Source organism: Heteronotia binoei, chromosome 6 (assembly GCF_032191835.1).
Source record: "Heteronotia binoei isolate CCM8104 ecotype False Entrance Well chromosome 6, APGP_CSIRO_Hbin_v1, whole genome shotgun sequence".
NCBI lineage: Eukaryota > Metazoa > Chordata > Lepidosauria > Squamata > Gekkonidae > Heteronotia > Heteronotia binoei.
In genome coordinates, this window is record NC_083228.1 from 150,429,425 (window position 1) to 150,454,521 (window position 25,097).

The window sequence follows — 25,097 nt, forward strand, 5'->3', positions numbered from 1 at the left end:
TTCTCCCAGATAAGAGAGCTCTGGCTGACCCAAGGCTATTCCAGCAGGTGCAAGTGGAGGAGTGGGGAATCAAACCCGGTTCTCCCAGATAAGAGAGCTCTGGCTGACCCAAGGCCGTTCCAGCAGGTGCAAGTGGAGGAGTGTGGAATCGAACCCGGTTCTCCCAGATAAGACTCTGTACACTTCACCACTACCCCAAACTGCTAGAGCTCTGGCTGACCCAATTCCATGCTAGCAGGTGCAAGTAAAGGAGTGGGGAATCAAACCCGGGTCTCCCAGATAAGAGTCTGTACACTTCACCCCTATCCCAAACTAGCAGAGGAAATAACTTTGGTGGGGGGGAGTCTCTCTCTCTCCTCCCTTCCCCCCCCCCCAATCTTTTATCGAATACGTGACCCAGTTGACCGCTCTACCAGTGCCCAGCATTTCCCCACATCTTTCAGTCCTCGGGAGCAGCATACTGCGGCCAAGTGGTCAGATTTTGTCCAGCACTCGGTAGTTTCCGTGACAACAATGGGGCTGTCCGCACGAAGCCTTCAGCTCCTGCAGCCAGCTTGCTCTTCTTTGCAGCAGGAGCCGGGGCAAGGGTTCAGCAGTGCCCTCCCTCCTCCCTCATGGGCTGAGCCCAGCTCCATCTGCTGGGAGGTTTGGAGAGTCCGTGGCCAGAACTGCAGTGGAGAGGAAGAGGGATGGTTTCCTGAGTCAGGTGGCTGCTGGCCCTTCTCTTGAGGCCTGCTGTTCTTTCTCAGTGGTGCATGAAGGGAGCACGAGAACCAACCCGAGCCCCTTCTTGAGCCATGAGGGCCCCAGCCAGCTGCTGCACTCTCCCCTTGCTGTGGTGCCCAGTGGGGGCGGGGGGCTGTGATCTTTGCAGCTTGGACTGCACCACTGGGCGTTATTTCCTCTGGATGGTATCGAAGTTTCATCTGTGTGATTCCTTGGCTGACCCCGGATGTGGTGCTCAGCGGGCCTTGTAGTCCTTCCAGCCCTGTGGCATCTTGCTGCAGACGGGGAACTTCCCAGGGGGGTCCTGAAGGTGGGCAGTCTGCAGTAAAGGGGGGGGGGCTAGAGTGGGCTGCTCTCCTCTCCTCCTCTCCCCCCCCCCCTTTGAGAAGGAAGAGCATGGAGCGGCCGCCATCCTGGGTGTTCTTATCTGGACCCTCTTCAGCCCAGCACGCGGCCCCGTTCTTTCCTGAAAGGTGACCTGCCTGAGAAGGCAGTCGGAAGAGCAAGGAGGGGAAATGGATGCCCTTCGATTTCCCCTCAGGAACTTTTGCTGCTGGTTATGTGTTCAATGGCTCTTCAAGGGAGTTGTTATAGCTCTTTCGGGCGCTGTGCCCATGGTCTTGGCATTGTGAGACCCGACGTTTTGCCAGCAGCTGTGACTGGCCTCCTCAGAGGAGTAACCCAGAAAACGAGTTCTCTCTGGGTCAAACTCTTGGGCAGCCTTGGCTCGTTGGGCATGCCTGCTTTGCATTTTGTTGCCCTGGGGGGTTGCTTTGTGTGCTGGTTGCCTTTAAGGGTGCTCTAACAATTTGCTTGTGCTGCAGTGCTGCTTTTGACACGTTAGCGCATCCTGCATTTTAAAGATTGGTATTGTTTATTTAACTGGTGTATGAATTTCCAGGCTGAAACTCGGGGGGGGGGGGGGGGAGTCCAGCTGAACCTGAGGCCTCCGTGTTCCCCTGGGGAGCTGCCCCTTCTAGCCCCTTCCTTGGATGCTTGTTGTTGCTGGAGCATTTGCAGTGTTGTGCTGGTTCAGAGGGCTGCGTAAACAGGTGGGATATAAATAACAGGCCATTGGCAGAGATGGCTGCCTTGCTGAATTGCTTTGGTTTTGCTGTGGTTTTGAACCTGCTTCTCAGATTTCTTTTGTGGAGCTGTCTTGGATCTTTCAGGCTTTGCACTTGTATTACCGGGAAACTGAACTGTCTGAGGAATCTGAGCTGAGAGCATGTGCATAAATATTCTGCTGTTTAGAGTGGTGGGTCATGAGTGTTTGGGATGACGGTTCTTCAGTCTGCCCTCGGCTGTGGAACGAAGTGACTGTCCTTTTGCCTGGATGTTCGTGTTTGAGGCGAGCCTTGCAAGGGGGTTCTGGTGTCCCCCCCCATCCCCTCCCCCGTAGTCCCTCCTTGCGGTTCTCACCTTCTGTCTGTAGCAGCAACTGCTGGGAATAACTGAGAGAGAGTGTGTGCGTGTGTTTAATTTCTGTTGCTTCCCAAAAGCCACTTGTGTGATCATGGCTTCCTCCAGAGGGAACATCCAGTCTCCCCCCCCCCCACCCACTCCCCAGATAGGCCAGGGATGCCCCTTCAAGTGGGTGGCTTACAGTCTGCAGAGCCATGAAGGCTGCCAGGTCCAGCTCTGATGCAGGTGGTCCAGGCAAGGCCCTGCACAGCAAACTGACGGCCCTGTCAGTTTGTCAAGATAGCAGGAAGCCGTTCCTGTCTCATCCTCCTGCAGTGCAGCTTCCAGGAGAACCCTCTGGTGAGGGGCTGTGGCGGAACCGGCCCGATTCTGCCTTCAGACCCGGTCCCGTCAGCTCCCTATTGAGTCGCCAACTCCTGGAGGGAGCTATTTCTCCTCCTGCCCCTTGGGCTCGCTGCCACCACCTGCTCAGTCCCGGGGTTCAGATTGAGAGGAACAGGACTCCCAATCCCCCTTTCCAGCTGTGAGGCTAGGCCTCCAGGTCCTCTGCCACCCTGCACTTGGGTTTCACAGAGACCTCAGCACTTCTTTGGGGCACCCCTGGAGGATTGGCACCTTATCCAACTGCATGCCTTCCCCCTTCCCCGGGGCCCCCTTCTTAACACAGCGTGGTCTAAAGCGGTCTGGGGATCTAGGTGGTACAGAGTTTGACTGCCAGCATTTTAAACAGAAAAAACATTTATTTAAAAGAGAAAAATATAGGGGAAGAAAAGCAAAACAAAAACAGTTGCCTTTAAAAAGTTAGCACCGCACAGCAAAGCACAGCAAACAGCATAACAAAATAAAGGTGGTTTTTAAACGCATCGTATTGTCCCTGGTCTATACTTGATCTGCCTAAGAAAATGACTTACTTTGTCTGCCTGCCTGGGGGCCCCCAGGCAGGAGCCTCCATTGCTCACCACATGCTTGCTCGAGCGCTGGCTCAAATCTGGCCTCTCTTCCTGCCTAACACATGGCAAGAACAACAGCCCTTCCTGCCTCTCTAGGAGACTTTCCCCCTAGCGTTGTTGGTTTGGCTCTGGAAGGGAGGGGGGGAGTGAGGGGAAGGCTACAAAGCCGGCTGAATGGATTTACTGATCCCTGCCTTTTTGGATGAAGCACCAACACTCTCAGATGGCGTTTCTCCACAGGGGCTGTGCCCATGGAGAGCTTCCAAGCCCTCGGCATCCCATTTCCTTCCTTCCTTCTGCTTCTTCCTTCCCAGTCTGCCACTGCCTGGTGTTGAAATGTCCTGCTAGGCACTGATTGTGGAGAGGAGGCGGTGGCATCTGAATGTGTAGTCATGTGTAGCCTTCTTCTTGCATTGTGTTCCCCTAGGTGTTTAGATGTTGCTGGATGAGTGTCTTGGTGGCAGAAAGTGCTGTCCTCCCCCCTCCCCCCATATGGGAGCTGAGCAGAGGCCGTTTGCCATTGCCAGGGCTTCCTTCCTGGCTGGTCTCCTGCCCAGGTGCTCGCCCTGCTTAGCTGCTGAGCTCTGACTGGCAGGGCTGGCAGGACTCTGCTGCTGGGAGGGCTGTTGGGGCTTCCTGGAACACTCTGCAAGGCCAGAAGGTGGACCCTGTAACTAAAAATATTATTTTCCTCTCATTTGAGGGACATGGATGAGTGGCGTTTTCCCTCCGAGACCAGGATCAACAGCAAATCCCCACCCCCCAATGTGTGCACTCTTTTGTTTCCTTCTGTTGACAGGGGGGGGGGGGGGAGTCAGAGCTGCTTCAGTGGAAGGGGGGTGCCTTTGAGGCCTCTCTGGGTCTGTCCTGAGCCGCCTTGAATTTGGAAGACTCAGCCCCACTTTATACAAGCTGCCCCCCCCCCCCCTCATGCCTGGCCCTCGTGTGTCCTTGAGGGGCCATTGTGTTATAGCAGGCAGCCAAGGGGCAGGTCTGCACCCCCAACCCCCACTGGGCAGGCCTGCCTTTCCCCAGGGACAGGCTGCAGGGAACCCAGGCGGTGCCATCCTGGGGACAGAAGGGCCTGCAGTGGAGCCCTGTGCATTCAGGACGCCTGATCCTTGTCTGCCGCCACTCTCACAAGCAAGACCAACATGCGGACACCTCTGGCCCTGACTATCAGAGATGTGTGGACTGGCTTTTCAGTTGAACCACATGGTCTACCTGCATCTTCACTTTGCAAGCGAAAGCCATCTTTCTTTCTGCGGGCTTGTCAGAGAGGAGGATGCCCAGGGCTTGCTCAAGCACTGTTAACCTCATGGGAGAGCAAAACGGCTGCAGGGGCTGGGGAAGGTGTGTGGCTTGCAATCCGCAAGGACGCCTGTCGCTCTCTGACCTCTCCAGCTTTGGAAGGGGCAGCAGCTGTGAACAGTCGGGAGGGGAACGGAAGCGTGAAGCTGGGCGTGGCTTGTTTCTTCCCAAGTACATCGACCTGGGATGCTGGGCCTGCAAGATGTTCTGAGCAACTCTCACCTAGAAGTGGTGGCGGTTAGCAGTCATTGATGGGGAATTGTGACTTTTCTCTGGATGCTCATCTTTACATGGGTCTTTGCTTTAATTTCAAGGCAAATCCCCCCCCGCTGGTGGTCAACACAGAGGCCCCGGAGACCCCAACCTACGTAAGTCTTCAGCTGGAAAGGATTTTTATCAGACACAGCCGTATCCCCCAAGAAGCCCTTGTGTCAGCTAAGGTGTCCCCCATGTAGTGTTTGGGCTTGGCTTCGTAGTCCCCAGTCTCTCCAACTACCATTCTGTGCTGACTGCAGAGGGGGTGAGGTGGCTGAGCAGTTTAAGAAGCCCAGAGGACAACTCACAAGGTCTTCAGTCTGGATTGTATACAACAGTGGGTTCCAAAAGCAGTTCCTAACAAAAGCATGCGGTGCTGCTGCTGAAATTGGGTGTTTTTCCAGCGGAGTGAAACCTCATAAATATCATGCTGATGTTTAAAAAGCAATCTGGTGCAGAGCCAGGATTTTGTAGGCCTCCTACCTGCTCTGGAGGTGGCTGTCTCCAAGACATACAAATTCCTTTGGGTTCTGTGGCTTCACTGTTTTCCTTCCAAAGGTGTGTGAGTGAAGCGTGGCCCATTTCAGTGTTCTGGCAGCTGCTAGGGAGCCCCAGTGCTGCTGGAGGGCTTCAGAGGCCTGCCCCACTGGGCACAGCAGCTCTGCAGGAAGGACTGGTGGCTGGGTGAAGCCCAAAGGCCTCTTGTGGCACATGAGTGAAGCGGGGCCCTCTCCCACCACTGGGCGGCTTCTCTGCCTCTTGCTGGGTCCTGGCAGGGGGATCCCTGAGGAGCTGGCAAAGGTGTGACGAGGGCTTTGTATCTCTTCAGGTCAATGGCACCGATGCAGAGTACGAATATGAAGAAGTTACTCTGGAACGGGTAAATATTTCCTCTGACAAGCTTTTTCGGGTTGCTTGGAGTAATAAGGACATGGAGGGACCAGCTTCTTTTTCTCTCCTCTGGCTTTTCATCAGCTGCTGCTGCTCAGCCTTTCTGCTGTGGGCCCTCCCTCCCTCCCTCTGCCTTGGGCGCTTGGGCCACTTCTCAGGGGAGAGCCACTTGGTCCCTCGCTGACTCCCATCTGGCCCTTCTCAAGGGTTCAGCTCTTGGCTCCTCCATCAGCTTCCTCCTCCTTCAGGCAGTGGCTGCTGCTCAGCTTCAGCCTCATTTCTGGGAGGGAGGATGCTGGCCTCCTTTGTATTTTTCTGGCAGGGTTTTTGGCCTAAGGGATATCTGTGGCACCCCCTCTGAATAGTAAGGGGAAGAAAGACACTCGCCAGGTGGCAGACTCTGAGCGGATTGTAGGGGGAAGTGCTGGCTGGCTCAGCTGTCGTTCACATGGGAGAGCCCTCCAGGGCAGGCAGAAATCCAAGGGGGATTCAGAAGCTGCCACTGAAGGTGTTGGAAGCTGCAGGGCCTCGATTGGCCGCTGATGGGTTGGAAGCGGGCTGCCTGCCTGCTGGATAAGCCACTGGCAGCAGTGGCCACCATGAGTGCTTTTCACCAGCTTTGGCTTATGAGCCAGTGGTGGCTTTTTTAGGGCAGAGAAGCTCTGGCCACTGTGGGTCACGCCCTGAAAACATCTAGATCAGAGCGCTTCTCAGAAGCTACAGTCAGCACAGAATGCTGAAGCCAGAAGGTGGACTGGAGCGGGCCGTGGGGATCCTGTTCCTCCAGTTTGGGCGATTTATGCTGGCTGCCAGTTTGCTTCCAGTCCCAATTCAGGGTATACAAGTATTGACCCTTAAAGCCCTTTGCAGCCCTGCTCCTTTACGAGCTGCACTGAGCTCTTTGGAGGCCCTCCTCCCTCCCAGGCCAGGAAAAGGACCCCAAAGGCCATGACCCCAAAACAATGGGCTTCCCTGTCCGAGGAGATTCGCTTTGTCCTCTTCTGTCCTTCTGTTTTATTGTTTAAAACCTTGGAGGCCCCAAGTTTATAGTGAGAAGGTGGCATAACAATGTTTTAAATAGCTCCAGGTGGGTAGCCATGTTACAGAATAACGTTAAGAGTCCAGTGACCAACAAAGAGACCAAAGACCAACAAAGTTCCATCCAAGCTATGAGTTTTTGCGTGCACGCACCCTTCCACAGACACAATGGAACGGAAGAAAACCATCCACACTTATAGACAGGGCAGAGAAGCAGATGAGCATCTCACTTGAGGTGGACCTTTTGAGACAGCAAGCCCCGTGTGCAGGGTCAGCAGCTGTATGGAAAAGGGAAAACAATGTTTGACATAACAACTCTCAAGAACAACATATTGGAATCATATTTAGAACAACATATAGTGATTGTAAAGTAATACAATGAACCTTGAAATCTACTGCACCCAACCCCAACTAAAAGGGAAGAAATGCTGTTTGTTATCTTCACGCTCAAGGGAAGATAGGATGGGGCATCGTAAAGGAATCTCAGTTAGGAAAGGGAAAGGTCCCCCGTGCAAGCACCAGTCATTTCCGACTCTGGCGTGACGTTGTTTTCACAATGTTTTCATGGCAGACTTTTTACGGGGTGGTTTGCCATTGCCTTCCCCAGTCATCTACGCTTTCCCCCCAGCAAGCTGGGAACTCATTTTACCGACCTTGGAAGGATGGAAGGCTGAGTCAACCTCGAGTTAACTTTCCCACAATTAGAAAAGATTCTCATACATGCTTATCTCCTATTTTGACATATTTATTGCTTCAAACCTTTAACTGGATCCATACAGCTGTTGGCCCTGTGTACTTGGCTTGCCGTGTTGTCTCAAAATGTCTTTGTCATGTGATATGCTAATTTGCTGCTCAGCCTCTGTCCAAAAGTTTGAATGGTTTTCTTCCATTTCATTGTGTCTGCGGAAGGGTGTGTACAGACGGAAACGGATACCTTGGATGCCTCTGAACTCCACCTTTAGTCTAATGTTTTAAATAGATGGCAATTCAGTAAGTAAAAGCCTAAAGGTTGTAAGTGGTTGTGACCTCTGGCTTTGCAGGGCAAGAGTACTGGGGGCCTTTGTGTCTTTGCCAGAACATCTCATGTGCTTAATTTGGGCTCCATTTTTCCTAGAGAGATTTTTATTCTCATGCAGGCTCCATGCTTCACTCAACTTGGGTGGCTAGGCTGCTGCTTCCGTTTCATCTCTGAGTTGGTATTAGCTGATGTTTGTGTAGGTTTGAATGTTGTGTAACCAGGTTTTCACTGTTTAAATTTCTTGGTGTATCTTTATTGTAATCTGCCCTGAGCCCTGCTGCTGGGGTGGGGTGGGGGTGGTCTAAGCACCTGTGTACATAAATAAGTCTGGCTTTAGTGTCTGGGGATGTGGTGCCCCAGTGTCTTTCTCTCTAGGGGGCTGTTGTGAGTCTGGATTGTGGCTCCAGAAGAGAAGAAGATGACCATTTCCAACATAAAATGTACACAGATTGGGTTGTCCCGTTTCTCTCGATGACAAGGCCAGATGGGAGGGATTCTGTGCGTTTGGGAGTGTTCTGTCCTTAGAGGGCCTGTTTTATTTCCCAGTATAATTTTTGCAGCTGCTTGGTGTGCCGCTGGCGATATGGATGGTTGGAAATCAAGCGGTTTCTTTCTCCAGCTGACGTGTTTCTTTTACAGGGCAATTCAGGCCTTGGCTTTAGCATTGCAGGAGGAACTGACAACCCACACATTGGGGACGACTCCAGTGTATTCATTACAAAGATAATCGCAGGGGGTGCAGCAGCGCAGGATGGAAGGTTGCGGTACGTTGGACCTCGGCTCCACCTCTAGCCAGCTTCAGCTGCTGCCTTGGGAAGACGGGCTCCTGCAGGGGCCCCAACTCTGGCACTGTTGCTCTTCCCCCCATGTTGATGATGTGAACCCCGAGCAAACTGAGCCAGTGTGGCTGCAGCAGAGTCTCCCTTCCATCCTCCACAGGCACACAAGCATTGGTGTAGGGTCTCTTACTTAGAAGAACAGACCCTCATATAAATCATGTAATAGAGTCATAGAGTTGGAAGGGACCTCCCAGGTCATCTACTCCAACCCCCCCTGCACAAAGCAGGAAACTCACAAATACCTTCGCCACACACATACATCCCCAGTAATAGCAAAACAAAACAACCCCCCGCAAAACCCTGCAGTATCCCTGTCCAGATTGGCCTGGAATAAAATTGCTGCCTGACCCCAAAGTGGTGAACAGGAACTAAGCACTAATGCAACCTGTCCCACCCTCTTTCTCATGATCTGCCTAAATTCACAGAATTAGCACTGCTGTCGGATGGCCATCTAGACTCTGCTTAAAAACCTCCAAGGAAGGAGAGCCCACCACCTCCCAAGGAGGAAGCCTGTTCCACTGAGGAACCACTCTAACGGTCAGGAAGTTCTTCCTCGTGTTTAGTTGAAAGCACTTCTGATTAAAAAGTTATATAAAAAATTTTTGGCCACAGTGTGACACAGAGTGTTGGACTGGATGGGCCATTGGCCTGATCCAGCAGGGCTTCTCTTATGTTCTTATGTGACACAGAGTGTTGGACTAGATGGGCCATTGGCCTGATCCAACATGGCTTCTCTTATGTTCTTATGTGACACAGAGTGTTGGACTGGATGGGCCATTGGCCTGATCCAACAGGGCTTCTCTTATGTGACACAGAGTGTTGGACTAGATGGGCCATTGGCCTGATCCAACATGGCTTCTCTTATGTTCTTATGTGACACAGAGTGTTGGACTAGATGGGCTATTGGCCTGATCCAACATGGCTTCTCTTATGTTCTTATGAGACACAGAGTGTTGGACTGGATGGGCCATTGGCCTGATCCAACAGAGCTTCTCTTATGTGACAAAGAGTGTTGGACTGTTTGGGTCACTGGCCTGATCCAACATGGCTTCTCTTATGTTCTTATGTGACACAGAGTGTTGGACCAGATGGGCCATTGGCCTGATCCAACATGGCTTCTCTTATGTTCTTATGAGACACAGAGTGTTGGACTGGATGGGCCATTGGCCTGATCCAACAGAGCTTCTCTTATGTGACACAGAGTGTTGGACTGTTTGGGCCACTGGCTTGATCCAACATGGCTTCTCTTATGTTCTTATGATTTAATTTCAAACCATTGATTTTGGTCTGACCTTCTGGGACCATAGAAACAACTCCACACCTTCCTTTTTATGACAGCCCTTCAAGTCCTTGAAGATGGGTATCATATCACTTCTCAGTCATCTCCTTTCCAGGCTTAAACATATCCTTCAGCCTTTCTTCATAGGGCTCGGTCTCCAGTCCCCTCACCATCTTTGTTGCCCTCCTCTGGAAGCATTCCATCTTGTCTAGATCCTTCTTAAATTGTGGTGCCCAAAACTGAACACGATACTCCAGGTGAGGTCTAACCAGAGTAAAGCAAAGCAATACCGTCACTTTGCATGACCTGCACACGAGACTTCTGTTGATACAACCCAAAACCACATCTACCTTTTTAGCTACCACATCACACTGCTGATTCATGTTCAATTTTCACTAAGACCCCTAGATCTTTTTCACACATACTACTGCTAAGACAAGTCTCCCCCATTCTATAACCATACATTGAATTTTTCCTACCTAAATGCAGAACTTTAGGGGAGGGACGGTGGCTCAGTGGTAGAGCATCTGCTTGGGAAGCAGAAGGTCCCAGGTTCAACCCCTGGCATCTCCAACTAAAAAGGGTCCAGGCAAATAGGTGTGAAAAACCTCAGCTTGAGACCCTGGAGAGCCGCTGCCAGTCTGAGAAGACAAGACTGACTTTGATGGACCGAGGGTCTGATTCAGTATAAGGCAGCTTCATATGTTTACATTTATCCCTGTTAAAATTCATTGTCTTGGTTTCAGCCTAGTTTTCAAGCCTGTCAAGGTCATCCTGGAGTCTTGTGTTCAGTTTTGGGCACCACATTTTAAGAAGGATCTAGTCAAGCTGGAAGAGGTCCAGAGGAGGGCGACGAAGATGGTGAGGGGTCCGGAGACCGAGTCCTATGAGGAAAGGCTGAAGGAGCTGGGGATGTTTAGCCTGGAGAGGAGGCAGCTGAGAGGTGATAGGATCACCATCTTCAAGTACTTGAAGGGCTGTCCTATAGAGGATGGTGTGGAGTTGTTTTCTGTGGCCCCGGAAGGTAGGACCAGAACCAGTGGGTTGAAATTAAATTAAAAGAGTTTCCGGCTCAACATCAGGAAGAACTTCCTGACCATTAGAGCGGTTCCTCAGTGGAACAGGCTTCCTCGGGAGGTGGTAGGCTCTCCTTCCTTGGAGGTTTTTCAACAGAGGCTAGATGGCCGTCTGACAGCAATGAAGATCCTGTGAATTTAGGAGGAGGCGCTTGTGAGTTTCTTGCATTGTGCAGGAGGTTGGACTAGAAGATGCTAGAGGTCCCTTCCAACTCTATCATTCTGTGATCCTGTATCCTATCTGTCTTCGACTGTATTTGCAACCCCTCCCAATGTAGTATCCTCTGTAGATTTAATAAGCATTCCATTCACCCAAATCATTTATAAAGATGTTGAACAAAACAGGTCCCAGGACATATTCCTGAGTCACTCCACTTGTCACTCCTCTCCAAGAGGATGAGGAACCATTCACAAGCACTCTTTGGGTGCAATCTGTCAACCAGTTACAGATCCCCCTAATGGTAACAAGATCCAACCCACATTTTACCAACTTGTCAACAAGGATAGTATGTGGAACTATCAAAAGCCTTACTGAAATCAAGATAAACGATGTCTACAGCATTCCCCTGATCCAGCAAGGTAGTAACTTTTTTTTTTAAAAAAAGAGAACTGGTTAGTCTGACATGACTTGTTCTTGAGAAACCCATGCTGGCTTTAAGTAAACATGCACAAGATTGCCTGGGGAAAAGCGAGTTTGGAGGACGTGACTTCCATAGTTTTGGTAGGTCTTGCTCAGCATGTTTTATCTGTTATGCAGTTGAAGCTGAGAGAGAGCAAGCTACTAGTGGTCCCAAAGAGGTATTTTGGTCTGGAGTTGGGATGTTGTAATCCAAACCTTAAGTTTAAATCTAAACAAAGAGACGAGTATGACTGGTCTCCTTCCAAGCTTTGTCCCATCCTGAGACATGCTGGTGAGAAGGCTAAGAAAACATACCCTCCCGCCCGCCCCCCCGGTCACTGATGTTGTGCAATGCCAGGTCCATCAACAATAAGACCTCAGTGTTGCCAAAAAGAAAGGTGCAGTGCAAGATGAGGACCTGGCCTTTATGCCCAAGACCTGGGAGAGGGAGGTGAAACAGTCACCTTGAAAGAGGTTTCCTGGTCCTTCATCTGTCCTGAGCAGAGGGCTGGGGGGCACTCCCTGCCCCAAAGATCACGGGCACAGATTGTGTCAGCTTGGTGTGGGTCTCTGGGGAGAGCTTGGCTGTCTTACACAAGTTGATGGGGTGTGAACTGGCAGAGACTGACCAAGAGAGAGATCTTGGGGTCGTGGTAGATAACTCACTGAAAATGTCAAGACAGTGTGCGTCTGCAATAAAAAAGGCCAACGCCATGCTGGGAATTATTAGGAAGGGAATTGAAAACAAATCAGCCAGTATCATAATGCCCCTGTATAAATCGATGGTGCGGTCTCATTTGGAGTACTGTGTGCAGTTCTGGTCGCCACACCTCAAAAAGGATATTATAGCATTGGAGAAAGTCCAGAGAAGGGCAACTAGAATGATTAAAGGGCTGGAGCACTTTCCCTATGAAGACAGGTTGAAACGCTTGGGGCTCTTTAGCTTGGAGAAACGTCGACTGCGGGGTGACATGATAGAGGTTTACAAGATAATGCATGGGATGGAGAAAGTAGAGAAAGAAGTACTTTTCTCCCTTTCTCACAATACAAGAACTCGTAGGCATTCAATGAAATTGCTGAGCAGAAAGGTTAAAACGGATAAAAGGAAGTACTTCTTCACCCAAAGGGTGATTAACATGTGGAATTCACTGCCACAGGAGGTGGTGGCGGCCACAAGCATAGCCACCTTCAAGAGGGGTTTAGATAAAAATATGGAGCACAGGTCCATCAGTGGCTATTAGCCACAGTGTATGTGTGTATATAACATTTTTTGCCACTGTGTGACACAGAGTGTTGGACTTGATGGGCCGTTGGCCTGATCCAACATGGCTTCTCTTATGTTCTTATGATCGGTGCTCCCCACGTGACAGTCTGCTGAGCCTGCGAGAGGCAGAAGCAGGCTGGGCCTTGGAGTTCTTGGGGAGATTCCAGTGTTGCCTCTCAGCAGCAGGCATCAGACCTCGTGGCCTCCGCAGCGGCAGCCCTGCGGCTCTCCCAGCTTGGATCTATGGATATAAAGGAGGGCCAAGGCCAGAAGTCCCAGCTGGGTGTCTCTGTCCCCCTCTCCCTTGTGCTCGCCCACGGAGACTGAGGAACCCGAGGGGGTTCCAGAATGCTCTTCAGGATCTGATCCCCCCCCCCCCCCCCCGGCAACTGGAACTCCCATCTCTCTGAAGCCATCGATGTCATCTCTCCCCAGCATCCTCTTTGCTCCTGATGCAAACTATCCCCCTGGTGCACTGCAGAACTCAAGGGGATGAGAAGGGAGCTCAGGTGACTAGAGGGGGTTTGGCAGCATTCTCATGACAAAGATGCAAAACATCTTTTAGGGCATTTATGAAGTCCCATGAGATGGCTGTGAAGGCTGCTAAAAGGAGTCCTTGCTGCCTGTCTGCAGGGTGAACGACTGCATTCTGCGAGTGAATGAGGTGGACGTCCGTGATGTGACACACAGCAAAGCAGTGGAGGCTTTAAAGGAGGCCGGCTCCATGGTTCGGCTTTATGTCAAGAGAAGGAAGCAAGTCACAGAGAAAATTGTGGAGATAAAGCTTGTGAAAGGCCCCAAAGGTTTGTGGCAGCCGGCTGGAGCAGGTGTGGTCTGTGCATTGTGCAGCTGTCCATCCCCCCCCCCCCCATGGCAGTTTGCAAAGCCTGACACTGGGATTCTCTGCAGCTGTGTTCAGACAACAGCGAGCAACATGTGCTCACAGGTGTGTTCCTTGGGGAGCCTTCCAGCCAGTCAAGGGACATTCTCTTCAGGGCTTTTAATTTCCAAACTGTCCCCTGCCCTGAAATCTTCCTTCTTTGCCTTTCCCAGGCCAAAGTCCTGGGAGAGAATTCTTAACACAACACAGATAGGCTGAACAGCAGCATGAGATGCCTGCCTGCTTCCTGCCTGCCAGAGGGGGTGCTGACGAGTCTTTCCTTTCTGGAAGCAGGTCTTGGGTTCAGCATAGCTGGGGGTGTCGGGAATCAGCACATCCCTGGAGACAGCAGCATCTACGTCACCAAGATCATTGAAGGGGGTGCGGCACACAAGGATGGCAGACTCCAGATCGGAGACAAGCTTCTGGCGGTGAGTGGCAGTTGCCTCTCCATTGGTTGCCTTTGCACATCATCTCCCAGCCGCACGGCGTAAAGTACACGAGCAGCACAGCGAGTGTGTCCCAGGGGCTCAGGAGATGCAGCACCGCTTCCTCCTCCTGCCCACCCCCTGTGGCTCCCCCCAGAGCCTGGGAACGTCATCTGTGGCTCGCCCTTCCTTCGCACCTCGCCTTTCTCCCATTCAGTCTGTAGAGGTCATTGGGGGCACAGTTATCTCACTCAAGGGAAAGGCCTTCCTGCCATCGCAAAGGGCAACTGCCATCAGAGCCCTCGTTATTAAAAATCTAGTCAACAGATTTCAGTCCACCAGGAACTTTCAGAACTTGCCGGGTTCAGTGAGCTCCCTCCTGTGCTGGACATTATGAGAGACCTCCAAAACCGGCTTGTCTTTGGGAGGGACAATGGCTCAGCGGTAGAGCATCTGCTTGGTAAGCAGAAGGTCCCGGGTTCAATCCCCACTGGCATCTCCAACTCAAAAGGGCCCAGGCAAATAGTGTGAAAAACCTCTGCTCGAGACCCTGGAGAGCCGCTGCCAGTCTGCGTAGACAATACTGACTTTGTTGGACCAAGGGTCTGATTCAGTATAAGGCAGCTTCAGATGTTCATATGTCTGTGCATTGAATCCTGCGGTTGACTCAACAGAGCAGGCTCTTAATCCCCAGCGCAGCAGCTCAGAGGACCATTAACGGGTGGATCCGCTTATCGCATCTCTTCTGGGGACACATTCCCATGATGCGCAAGTCTTCAAGGACTCTTCCTTATCAGGTTGGGGGGCACACTGTGGCATTCACACGGCCCCACTTGGAGTCATAGCTTCACATCAGTCTGTTAGAACTCAGAGCTGCTATTCGACTTGCCCTTACTTCTTTTCCAGCGCTCCCGAAGAGATTTCAAGTTCTCCTGGCTATAGGCAACATGACAGCCAAATTTTTTATAAATAAGCAGGGGGGGCCCGGGAGATAAAACACAGGGTGCCTTGAACATCCACACACCTTGCAGGGCGAGAGGACAGCCTAGAGATCGGCTGTCAATCCTTCTCTCCACCCCATCTCCAAAGTGTGGGGATTTCCTGAAACAGACCTCTTCACCTCCACCGCCACCCCCAGAGGGGCCCTCAGGGCAGCAGTGGACCATGGCCTACTTGGGGATGCATTCCAATTGCACTGACATGGTCACCTATTTAATGTGCTCCCTCCTATTGAAGTCCTACCCAAATTACTTTGCAACCAAGATTGCATCTGCAAATTCGCGCCCAGCACAATTATTTAGAATAATTGGGGACCTGATAACATTGCCACAAGGCAAACCAAACATTAGAGAATTGGAGATTGGCTGTGAGGCATTTGCGAAATATTTTGCAGATAAAATCTCATTGCTCCGCCAAGACCTGCCTACCACCTTGGATACAGTGAGCGAAATTGAGGCTCCGGGCCTGTCTTCGGATTTGGTGCTGGACCATTTCGACCCACTCAACCTGGAGGAAGTCGATAGGATCCTCTCTGCTGCTCGCCCAACAACATGCGATCTGGATCCTTGCCCCTCTTGGCTGATTAAATCCTGCCAGAGGGAGCTTAGATGTCCTTTACGGGACATCATAAATAGATCCCTCACCGAGGGGCACTTTCCAACGCCCTTGAAAGAGGCGCTGGTTCGCCCTCTTTTAAAAAAATGTACAGCAGACCCGGCCGAATTGGCGAATTACCGGCCGGTGTCCAATTTACCATTTTTAGGTAAAATCATTGAGAGGGCAGTGGCGTTGCAGCTTCAGAGGTTCCTAGATGACGCTTCCATCCTTGACCCGTGCCAGTCTGGGTTCCGACCGGGCCATGGGACGGAGACGGTGCTGGTCGCCTTGGTAGATGACCTCCAGCGACATCTGGATCGGGGCGGCACTGCGGTACTGATGCTACTAGACCTGTCGGCGGCATTTGATACAGTCGACCATCAGTTGCTAAAGTGCCGCCTCGCCGACATAGGGGTTGGGGGGTTGGCCTTGCAATGGCTTTCCTCCTTCCTCTCCGGTCGGGGACAAAGGGTGGCTATTGGGGGGGAGCGATCCCAGAGGCGCACACTTGATTGTGGGGTGCCTCAGGGGGCAGTTCTCTCCCCAATGTTATTTAACATTTATATGCGCCCCCTTGCCCAGATTGCCCGGAGGTTTGGGCTGGGTTGCCATCAATATGCTGATGACACCCAGCTCTATCTGCTAATGGACGGCCGGCCCGACTCCGCCCCGGGGAATCTGGATCGGGCTTTACAGGCTGTAGCGACGTGGCTCAGGTTGAGTGGGCTGAAGTTGAATCCAGCGAAGACAGAGGTCCTTTGCGTGGATCGCGGCGCTCTAGGAGGGGAAATAGCTCTCCCAACCTTCGACGGCGCGCTATTGAAACCCGCGCGCCAGGTAAAGAGTTTGGGCATTTTACTGGAGCCTTCATTGTCAATGGAGGCCCAGATAGCAGCCACTGCCAAGTCAGCATTCTTCCATCTGAAGCGGGCAAGGCAGTTGGCCCCCTTCCTGGAGCGTCGCGACCTCGCAACAGTGATCCATGCAACGGTCACCTCAAGACTGGACTACTGTAATGCCCTCTACTTGGGGCTACCTCTGTGCCGGACTCGGAAGCTGCAGCTGGTGCAGAACGCGTCGGCCAGGCTATTATTGGGGCTCCCAAAATGGGAGCACATACGGCCGGGACTGCGCGAACTGCACTGGCTGCCAATTACCTACCGAGTCCAGTACAAAGTGTTGGTTATTACCTTTAAAGCCCTATATGGCCGAGGACCAGCCTACCTAAGGGACCGTCTCTCCCCATATGAACCCCAGAGGGCACTGAGGTCGATGGGCAAAAATAAATTGACTATCCCTGGGCCGAGAGAGGTCAAACTTCAAAATATCAGAACTCGGGCCTTCTCAGCCGCGGCTCCTGTACTGTGGAATCAGCTCCCGGAGGAAGTGCGGGCCCTGCGGAACCTTGACCAGTTCCGCGGGGCCTGCAAGACTGTTCTTTTTAGGCAAGCCTATGCTGATATCTGCTGAGTTGCTAAGAATAAGGAGCCGCCATCTACTATACGATTATGGAACCATCTAAACTGGCAGAACCAGCGCCAAACAAGTTTACTGCTGCCAGATTTATTCTATGTAATGAATTATGTATTTTAAATATTTTAACTTAATTAACTGGTTTTTATTTTTAATTTCTTTAATTGTTAAATTTTAAAGTTTTATCCTTGTTAAAATGTGAAATGTTGTTAGCCGCCCTGAGCCGCCTAGGCGGGGAGGGCGGGATATAAATGTAAATATAAATAAAATAAAATATAAATAAATAAATAAGGTAGTGGCCAAACTGAGGGCAGGCAGGGCCATCTGTGTGCTCCTCAGCCAAAGCCAGGGCTGACCCAAGGCCACTCCGGCAGGTGCAAGTAGAGGCGTGGGGAATCAAACTCGGTTCTCCCAGATAAGAGTCCACGCACTTAACCACTTACACCAAATCGGCTATTAAGCACTTAACAGTAAACTTGCTGTTCTTATACTGCCTGGGTCCTCACATCTCGTTGGTCACAATTTGAAGATGCTTTGCTCAGAAGGAAGACAGAGGGGTTGGATGGGTACTCTGGGCCCTCCCAGACAGACCTTTAGCAGAGGGGTGGCAGCCGGTAGAAGGAGCTTCCTGGTCCCCTGCCGATGTGACACAATGCAGTAGGACAAGAACTATGAAAGCTAGAAAAGCAAAGCAGAAATAAAAAGGTATTAGACGTATCACAAACTGTGCAGAAATTGTAATTACACAAGTAGAAGTCAGTTCTATAAGGCCAGGACAAAGTTGTCTTTTAGTGTTACTGACACCTTTCCAGAGACAGCAGCTCTGGGATAAGTAATTGCCCCACAGTTAACTTTTCCACAGTAAAAACACCCACAGAAGAAATATTTCATTTTTCTGCTGTCTCCCCATCTTCCCTTAGCAATCTTTTCATGCCTTTGGCATGGACAGGCTCCACCGTGTCCCTTGCCAGTTTCCCCCTTAATAAACATGACCAGCAGCGAGCTGCAGTCTTCTGCTTCCCTGTGACTTCGGCTCTCTCCCTCCTTCCCTCCCCCTCCCCCCCCCAGGTCAACACCGTTTGTTTAGAAGAAGTCACCCACGAAGAAGCAGTGGCGGCCTTAAAGAACACCTCGGACTGTGTTTACCTGAAAGTAGCAAAACCCACCAGCATGTTCATCAACGATACTTACACTCCTCCAGACGTCACCAACTGTAAGTTTCATTTGTTTTTATGATTTTGCATATGTAACACCTCTGGGAAAGGAACTGACACAATGCGTTTACGTCCACTGTTGCTCTCACCACTTTGTGTGTGGGAACTCTTTTGATCTGTTCCCCCCAAAGCAGCCGTGGATGGGAGTGGGGATGTGCCCCTTCTGCCCCAGACCCTCAGCAGGCCACCCCACCCTCGAGGAAGCCAGAGAGATGCAGCCCCACCCAGAGGCTGGCTGCCTTGTGGGGAGGGAGAGCCAAGTCCCTGGTGACTCTCCACTCCACCCGCCCACCCGCCTCCTGCTCCTTGACTCCTCTCTGTTTGGGCAGCCAGAAGGAATTGCACAAATGGGGCCACGTTTGCAGCGTGAGGCAGCAGAAGCGCCTGTGGGGTAGGAATCAAAGGCCACTTGATCACTGCAGACCCAGCTCTTGGGGGAATACCTTTTGTGGGACTCAGATACAGACCCAGGAAAAAACTGAAACACGGAAGCCTGCTTGAGACTTGCCGATCCTGAGCATCTAGTCTCCCCTCCCCACTGGGAGGTCGTTCACATGGCTGCATGTGTCAAAAGGACGCTGTCCGTCATAGGGTCCCACTCTCCCCCCCTCCCCTTCCACGCCTAAAAGGGACAGCGGCTTTTCTGGTCTCCCTCCCCCGGGAATAGAAATGCTTTCAACCTGGGCCTCCTCTGGTTCTAGAAGGAGGAAGACCCTGCCAGAGGGATGCCCGTAAGACTAAGCCTGTCAGCTGGATCAGGGTTCCCCAGCCCTGGTGCCCCTTTGGCCAGCGATCCTGGAGAGGGGTTTTGCCATCTTTGGGGAATAGAACAGGAGAGCCAGCTTGGTGTAGTGGTTAAGTGCCTGGTCTCTTATCTGGGAGAACCGGGCTTGATTCCCCACTCCGCCACTTGCAGCTGCTGGAATGGCCTTGGGTCAGCCATAGCTCTGGCAGAGGTTGTCCTTGAAAGGGCAGCTTCTGTCAGAGCTCTCTCAGTCCCACTCACCTCACAGAGTGTCTTTTGTGGGGGGAGAAGATAGAGGAGATTGTGAGCCGCTCTGGGTCTCTGATTCAGAGAGAAGGGCGGGGTATAAATCTGCAGTCTTCTCCACTGGGGGTGTATGTATGTGCATGGAGGGGAGGTATTTGTGAAGTTCCTGCATTGTGCAGCGGGTTGGACTAGATGACCCTGGAGGTCCCTTCCAACACTAGGATCCTAAATGTCGAGGCCTTTTTTTTTTTGGCAAACTGAAGTGTGGCTCCACTGGTTCAGCTTGTTTCTTCACAGAGGCCAGAGCATTCTCTGTAAGGATGATGGGATTGGGAAGGGAAAGATGAAAGCGCTGAGATCCATAACTGAAACGGGGGGATTTCTGGGGACGGAGGAAATCCGTCTGAATGTTCTGCTTCATCAGCCAGAGTAGCAGCTCCCCTGTTCCTCGCAGGGCCCCCCCCCCATTATATGGAAGATTATATCAGTAATAATATCCAAGAGTAAGTTACAAGAGTAGGACACTGGAGTAGGACCTCCAAATGATTCAGTAACAAAGCTGCTACTATATTTAGCTTAATATTCTGGTAGCAGTGCTGTCACTGCTGCTACCACTATTGCTATTTATATTTTAAAAGCACAGTGCAGTATTATTGGAGTCAGTATCTCCTGAGCAAGCAGTGCTTCTGGTGAAGGAATACATCATAAGAACATAAGAGAAGCCCTGTTGGATCAGGCCAAGGGCCCATCCAGTCCAACACTGTGTCACATAAGAACATAAGAGAAGCCATGTTGGATCAAGCCAATGGCCCATCCAGTCTGACACTCTGTGTCACATAAGAACATAAGAGAAGCCCTGTTGGATCAGGCCAATGGCCCATCCAGTCCAACACTCTGTGTCACATAAGAACATAAGAGAAGCCCTGCTGGATCAGGCCAGTGGCCCCTCCAGTCTAACACTCTGTGTCACATAAGAACATAAGAGAAGCCCTGTTGGATCAGGCCAATGGCCCATCCAGTCCAACACTCTGTGTCACATAAGAACATAAGAGAAGCCCTGCTGGATCAGGCCAGTGGCCCCTCCAGTCCAACACTCTGTGTCACATAAGAACATAAGAGAAGCCATGTTGGATCAGGCCAGTGGCCCCTCCAGTCCAACACTCTGTGTCACATAAGAACATAAGAGAAGCCATGTTGGATCAGGCCAATGGCCCATCCAGTCCAACACTCTGAGTCACAGAAGAACATAAGAGAAGCCCTGTTGGATCAGGCCAAGGGCCCATCCAGTCCAGTGCTCTCTGTGTGTCACACAGTGGCCGAAACCCCCAGGTGCCATCAGTGGGGCCAGGACACTAGAAGCCCTCCCACTGTGGCTCCCCCAAGCACCCAGAATACAGAGCATCACGCCCCAGACAGAGAATTCCAGCTAATAGCCACTGATGGACCTTTGCTCTATATAAGAACATAAGAGAAGCCCTGTTGGATCAGGCCAAGGGCCCCTCGGGTCCACACTCTCTGTGTGTTGCACAGTGGCCAAAACCTTCAGGTGCCATCCCCTGAGAGCAGTCTGGGGGAGAGGGCAGGGCTGCCTGCCCTTGCCTGTCTTCACTCTGGGGTGAAGTGGGAAGACAAACGTATGTCCTGTGCCCATCAGGCCGTCCTCCGGCTGACTGGTCTCTTCTTCTCTGCTTCCCAGCGTATCTTCCGCCTGTTGACAACCATATCAGCCCATCAGCCTACCTCGGAGAGTCCCTCTCGCCTGCATCCCCCGGAAGATACTCCCCCGTTCCCAAGGGGATGCTTGGAGATGATGAGATCACCAGGTAGGGAGCCGCAGTGCCCCCGGGGGGGGGCGGGGAGCGCTCAGTTAGCTGTGACTGCTCTTCTTCCCTCTGCAGCCACTTCATTCTGTTAAGGCTCATGGGAGCGTGAGGCGGAGGGGCTGGGAATTCCATGGCAGAGCAGGCCTGGCATACTCACCAACACTTTGTGCTGCCTTCTTCCCTGGGCCTGTCTTGTCTCCTGGGAGCAGCTGCCCAGGGGCTCTGCCGTGGAGCCTCAGCCCTTCCCAGGGACTGCCCTGAGACGCTGTGCCTCTTCCATCATCTTGGCAGGACCGGGCCCCCCCACTGAGCCTCCTTCCTCCAGCTGAATCCAGGATGGGTGGCCATAATGGTCTGTAGCAGCCAAATGAAGCAGGAGTCCGGGCAGGCAGCATAACATCAGAGTGTGCCAGTGAGCTCACTTTGCACCGTTGATCTGTTGGGCCCCGTGGCTGGCTGGCTGGCCTTGCTGTAGACTGATCTGCTCCCCTTGCCGGCAATCTTAAAGGCCAGCAGCATTTTCCAAGGGGTGAAGCTCTCTTCATCAAAAGCAAACAGAATGGCTGTCCTTCTCCCTAAGTGTCCTGAGCTGTGCATGGCTGTAAGGACTTGGCATCAGTGTTCCCTCTAAGCTGTGGAGTCCTGTGGGCAAAGGTTCTGCTTTGTGAGCTCCTGCATCAGTTAGTTTGCTCTGGGGCCATTTTTCCTGAGCTAAGACAAAAATGTGTGAGCCAGAGGCTAAAAAACTGTGAGCTGGCTCACACTAACTCAGCTTAGAGGGAACAGTGCTGGGCATTAGCCTCTTCTCTCAGCAGTGGCAAGAGACTGTTATTTAAGTTCTGCTCCATCAGCATGGAAGGAAGAAAACTCCCTTCCCTTGGGTGGCTGCGGCTGTCGTCTTCTCTGCTGGGGTGGAGCATAAGAACATAAGAACATAAGAGAAGCCATGTTGGATCAGGCCAACGGCCCATCAAGTCCAACACTCTGTGTCACACAGTGGCAAAAAATGTTATATACACACATACACTGTGGCTAATAGCCACTGATGGACCTGTGCTCCATACACTGTGGCTAATAGCCACTGATGGACCTGTGCTCCATACACTGTGGCTAATAGCCACTGATGGACCTGTGCTCCATATTTTTATCTAAACCCCTCTTGAAGGTGGCTATACTTGTGGCCGCCACCACCTCCTGTGGCAGTGAATTCCACATGTTAATCACCCTTTGGGTGAAGAAGTACTTCCTTTTATCCGTCTTAACCTGTCTGCTCAGCAATTTCATCGAATGCCCACGAGTTCTTGTATTGTGAGAAAGGGAGAAAAGTACTTCTTTCTCTACTTTCTCCATTCCATGCATTATCTTGTAAACCTCTATCATGTCACCCCGCAGTCGACGTTTCTCCAAGCTAAAGAGTCCCAAGTGTTTCAACCTTTCTTCATAGGGAAAGTGCTCCAGCCCTTTAATCATTCTAGTTGCCCTTCTCTGCACCTTCTCTAAAGCTATAATATCCTTTTTGAGGTGCGGCGACCAGAACTGCACACAGTACTCCAAATGAGACCGCACCATCGATTTATACAGGGGCATTATGATACTGGCTGATTTGTTTTCAATTCCCTTCCTAATAATTCCCAGCATGGCATTGGCCTTTTTTATTGCAAACGCACACTGTCTTGACACTTTCAGTGAGTTATCTATCATGACCCCAAGATCTCTCTCTTGATCAGTCTCTGCCAGTTCACACCCCATCAACTTGTATTTGTAGCTGGGATTCTTAGCCCCAATGTGCATTACTTTGCACTTGGCCACATTGAACCGCATCTGCCACGTTGACGCCCACTCACCCAGCCTCAACAGATCCCTTTGGAGTTCCTCACAATCCTCTCTGGTTCTCACCACCCTGAACAATTTAGTGTCATCCGCAAACTTGGCCACTTCACTGCTCACTCCGAACTCTAAATCATTTATGAACAAGTTAAAAAGCATGGGACCCAGTACCGAGCCCTGCGGCACCCCACTGCTTACCGTCCTCCACTGCGAAGACTGCCCATTTATACTCACTCTCTGCTTCCTATTACTCAGCCAGTTTTTGATCCACAAGAGGACCTGTCCTTTTACTCCATGATTCTCAAGCTTTCTAAGGAGCCTTTGATGAGGAACTTTATCAAAAGCTTTCTGGAAGTCAAGGTAAACAACATCTATCGGGTCTCCTTTGTCCACATGTTTGTTCACCCCCTCAAAGAAATGCAACAGGTTAGTGAGGCAAGATCTTCCCTTGCAGAACCCATGCTGAGTCTTCCTCAATAACCCGTGTTCATCAATGTGCCTACTCATTCTGTCCTTGATAATGGTTTCTACCAACTTTCCCGGTATTGAAGTCAGACTGACTGGCCTGTAGTTTCCCGGATCTCCTCTGGAACCTTTTTTAAAGATGGGGGTGACATTTGCTACCTTCCAGTCCTCAGGAATGGAGGCAGATTTCAATGAAAGATTACAGATTTTTGTTAGAAGATCCACAAGTTCAACTTTGAGTTCCTTCAGAACTCTCGGATGTATGCCATCCGGACCCGGTGACTTATTAGTTTTTAATTTGTCTATCAGTTGTAGGACCTCCTCATTTGTCACCTCAATCTGACTCAGGTCTTTCAACACCCCTTCCAAAATTAGTGGTTCTGGGGCGGGCAAAAAGTTCTCGTCTTCTACAGTGAAGACGGAGGCAAAAAATTCATTTAGCTTTTCAGCCATTTCCCTATCCTCCTTCAGTAATCCTTTTACCCCATGGTCATCCAAGGGCCCCACTGCCTCCCTGGCTGGTTTCCTACTTCTAATATATTTGAAGAAAGTTTTATTGTTGGTCTTTATGTTTTTTGCAATATGCTCCTCATAGTCCCTTTTTGCCTGCCTGATCACAGTCTTGCATTTGATTTGCCACAGCCTGTGTTCCCTTTTACTAATCTCACTTGGACTGGTTTTCCACCGCTTAAAGGAGTCCTTCTTACCTTTTACAGCTTCCATTACTTTATTTGTTAACCACGCAGGCCTTTTCTTATGCCTGTTTGTGCCTTTCCTAACTTGTGGTATGTATTTTATCTGAGCTTCTAGGATTATAGTTTTAAATAGCGTCCAAGCTTTCTCAAGGGTTTTGACCGTATGTACCTTTCCTTTCAGTTTCTTCCTCACATGCCTCCTCATCTCAGTGTATTTACCCCTTTTAAAGTTAAACGTGGTTGTGGTGGTCTTTTTGGACAACTCCCTATTTATACAAACGGTGAAATCAATAACATTATGGTCACTGCTCCCAAGCGGCGCAATCACTTTTACATCTCTCACCAAGTCTTGGGCATTACTTAGGACCAAATCCAGGATCGCCCCACCCCTGGTAGGTTCTGAGACCATCTGCTCCATAGCACAGTCATTGAGAGCATCAAGAAACTCCATCTCTTTCTCTCGACCAGAACACATATTGACCCAATCAATCTGCGGGTAGTTAAAATCACCTATTACAACACAGTTTTTACGTTTAGCCGCTATAAACTGTGTTGTAATAGGTGATTTTAACAGTATTTTAACTACTGTGGCAAATCAAATGCAATACAGAATGCATTCTTGTGGCCATTGTCCGTGGCAGCGAAGAGCCTTGCAAGGAGGCGGCAGAAGCAGCTGCTAGTCTGCAGGCTCCCCCACCTCACGTGGCAACAGAGGCCGTCTCTTATGGACTCAGGCTCAAAAATACTTTCCAAGGCTGCCTCCAGGAGGGACCGAGTTCTGTCTTTTCTCTAGCCAGAGACCGCTACGTGCCCTTGCTTCATCGCTTGGCTACCTTCTTCTCACTCTGTACTGAGGGCCAACCGCTCCCCCCAAAGATGTCCTCTGGTGCGCTGTCTGTGGATGCAGCCTTCTGGGGTTCCACCAACTTGGAGGGCCCACCTCAGTGGATTCCCCTGCCAGATCTCAAGTACTTGGACCTTTTTGTGCCAGAAGGATGCCCTGTCCTTTGGTTC

General features: G+C 51.1%; 1 protein-coding gene across 4 annotated transcripts in view; it reads left to right on the top strand.

Annotated features, from left to right (window-relative positions):
- DLG1 (discs large MAGUK scaffold protein 1) overlaps nucleotides 1-25,097 on the top strand; it is a 123,990-nt gene that overhangs the window by 70,207 nt on the left and 28,686 nt on the right. For 3 of the 4 annotated variants that reach the window (XM_060242878.1, XM_060242877.1, XM_060242879.1), the window contains exons 5-11: nucleotides 4,727-4,780; nucleotides 5,497-5,547; nucleotides 8,254-8,378; nucleotides 13,325-13,494; nucleotides 13,866-14,002; nucleotides 18,137-18,281; nucleotides 20,970-21,096. In XM_060242878.1, the coding sequence (XP_060098861.1) occupies nucleotides 4,727-4,780; nucleotides 5,497-5,547; nucleotides 8,254-8,378; nucleotides 13,325-13,494; nucleotides 13,866-14,002; nucleotides 18,137-18,281; nucleotides 20,970-21,096 (809 nt within the window). Of the gene's footprint in view, nucleotides 1-4,726; nucleotides 4,781-5,496; nucleotides 5,548-8,253; nucleotides 8,379-13,324; nucleotides 13,495-13,862; nucleotides 14,003-18,136; nucleotides 18,282-20,969; nucleotides 21,097-25,097 lie in introns of all 4 variants that reach the window. The other variant, XM_060242880.1, reaches the window with a different exon arrangement.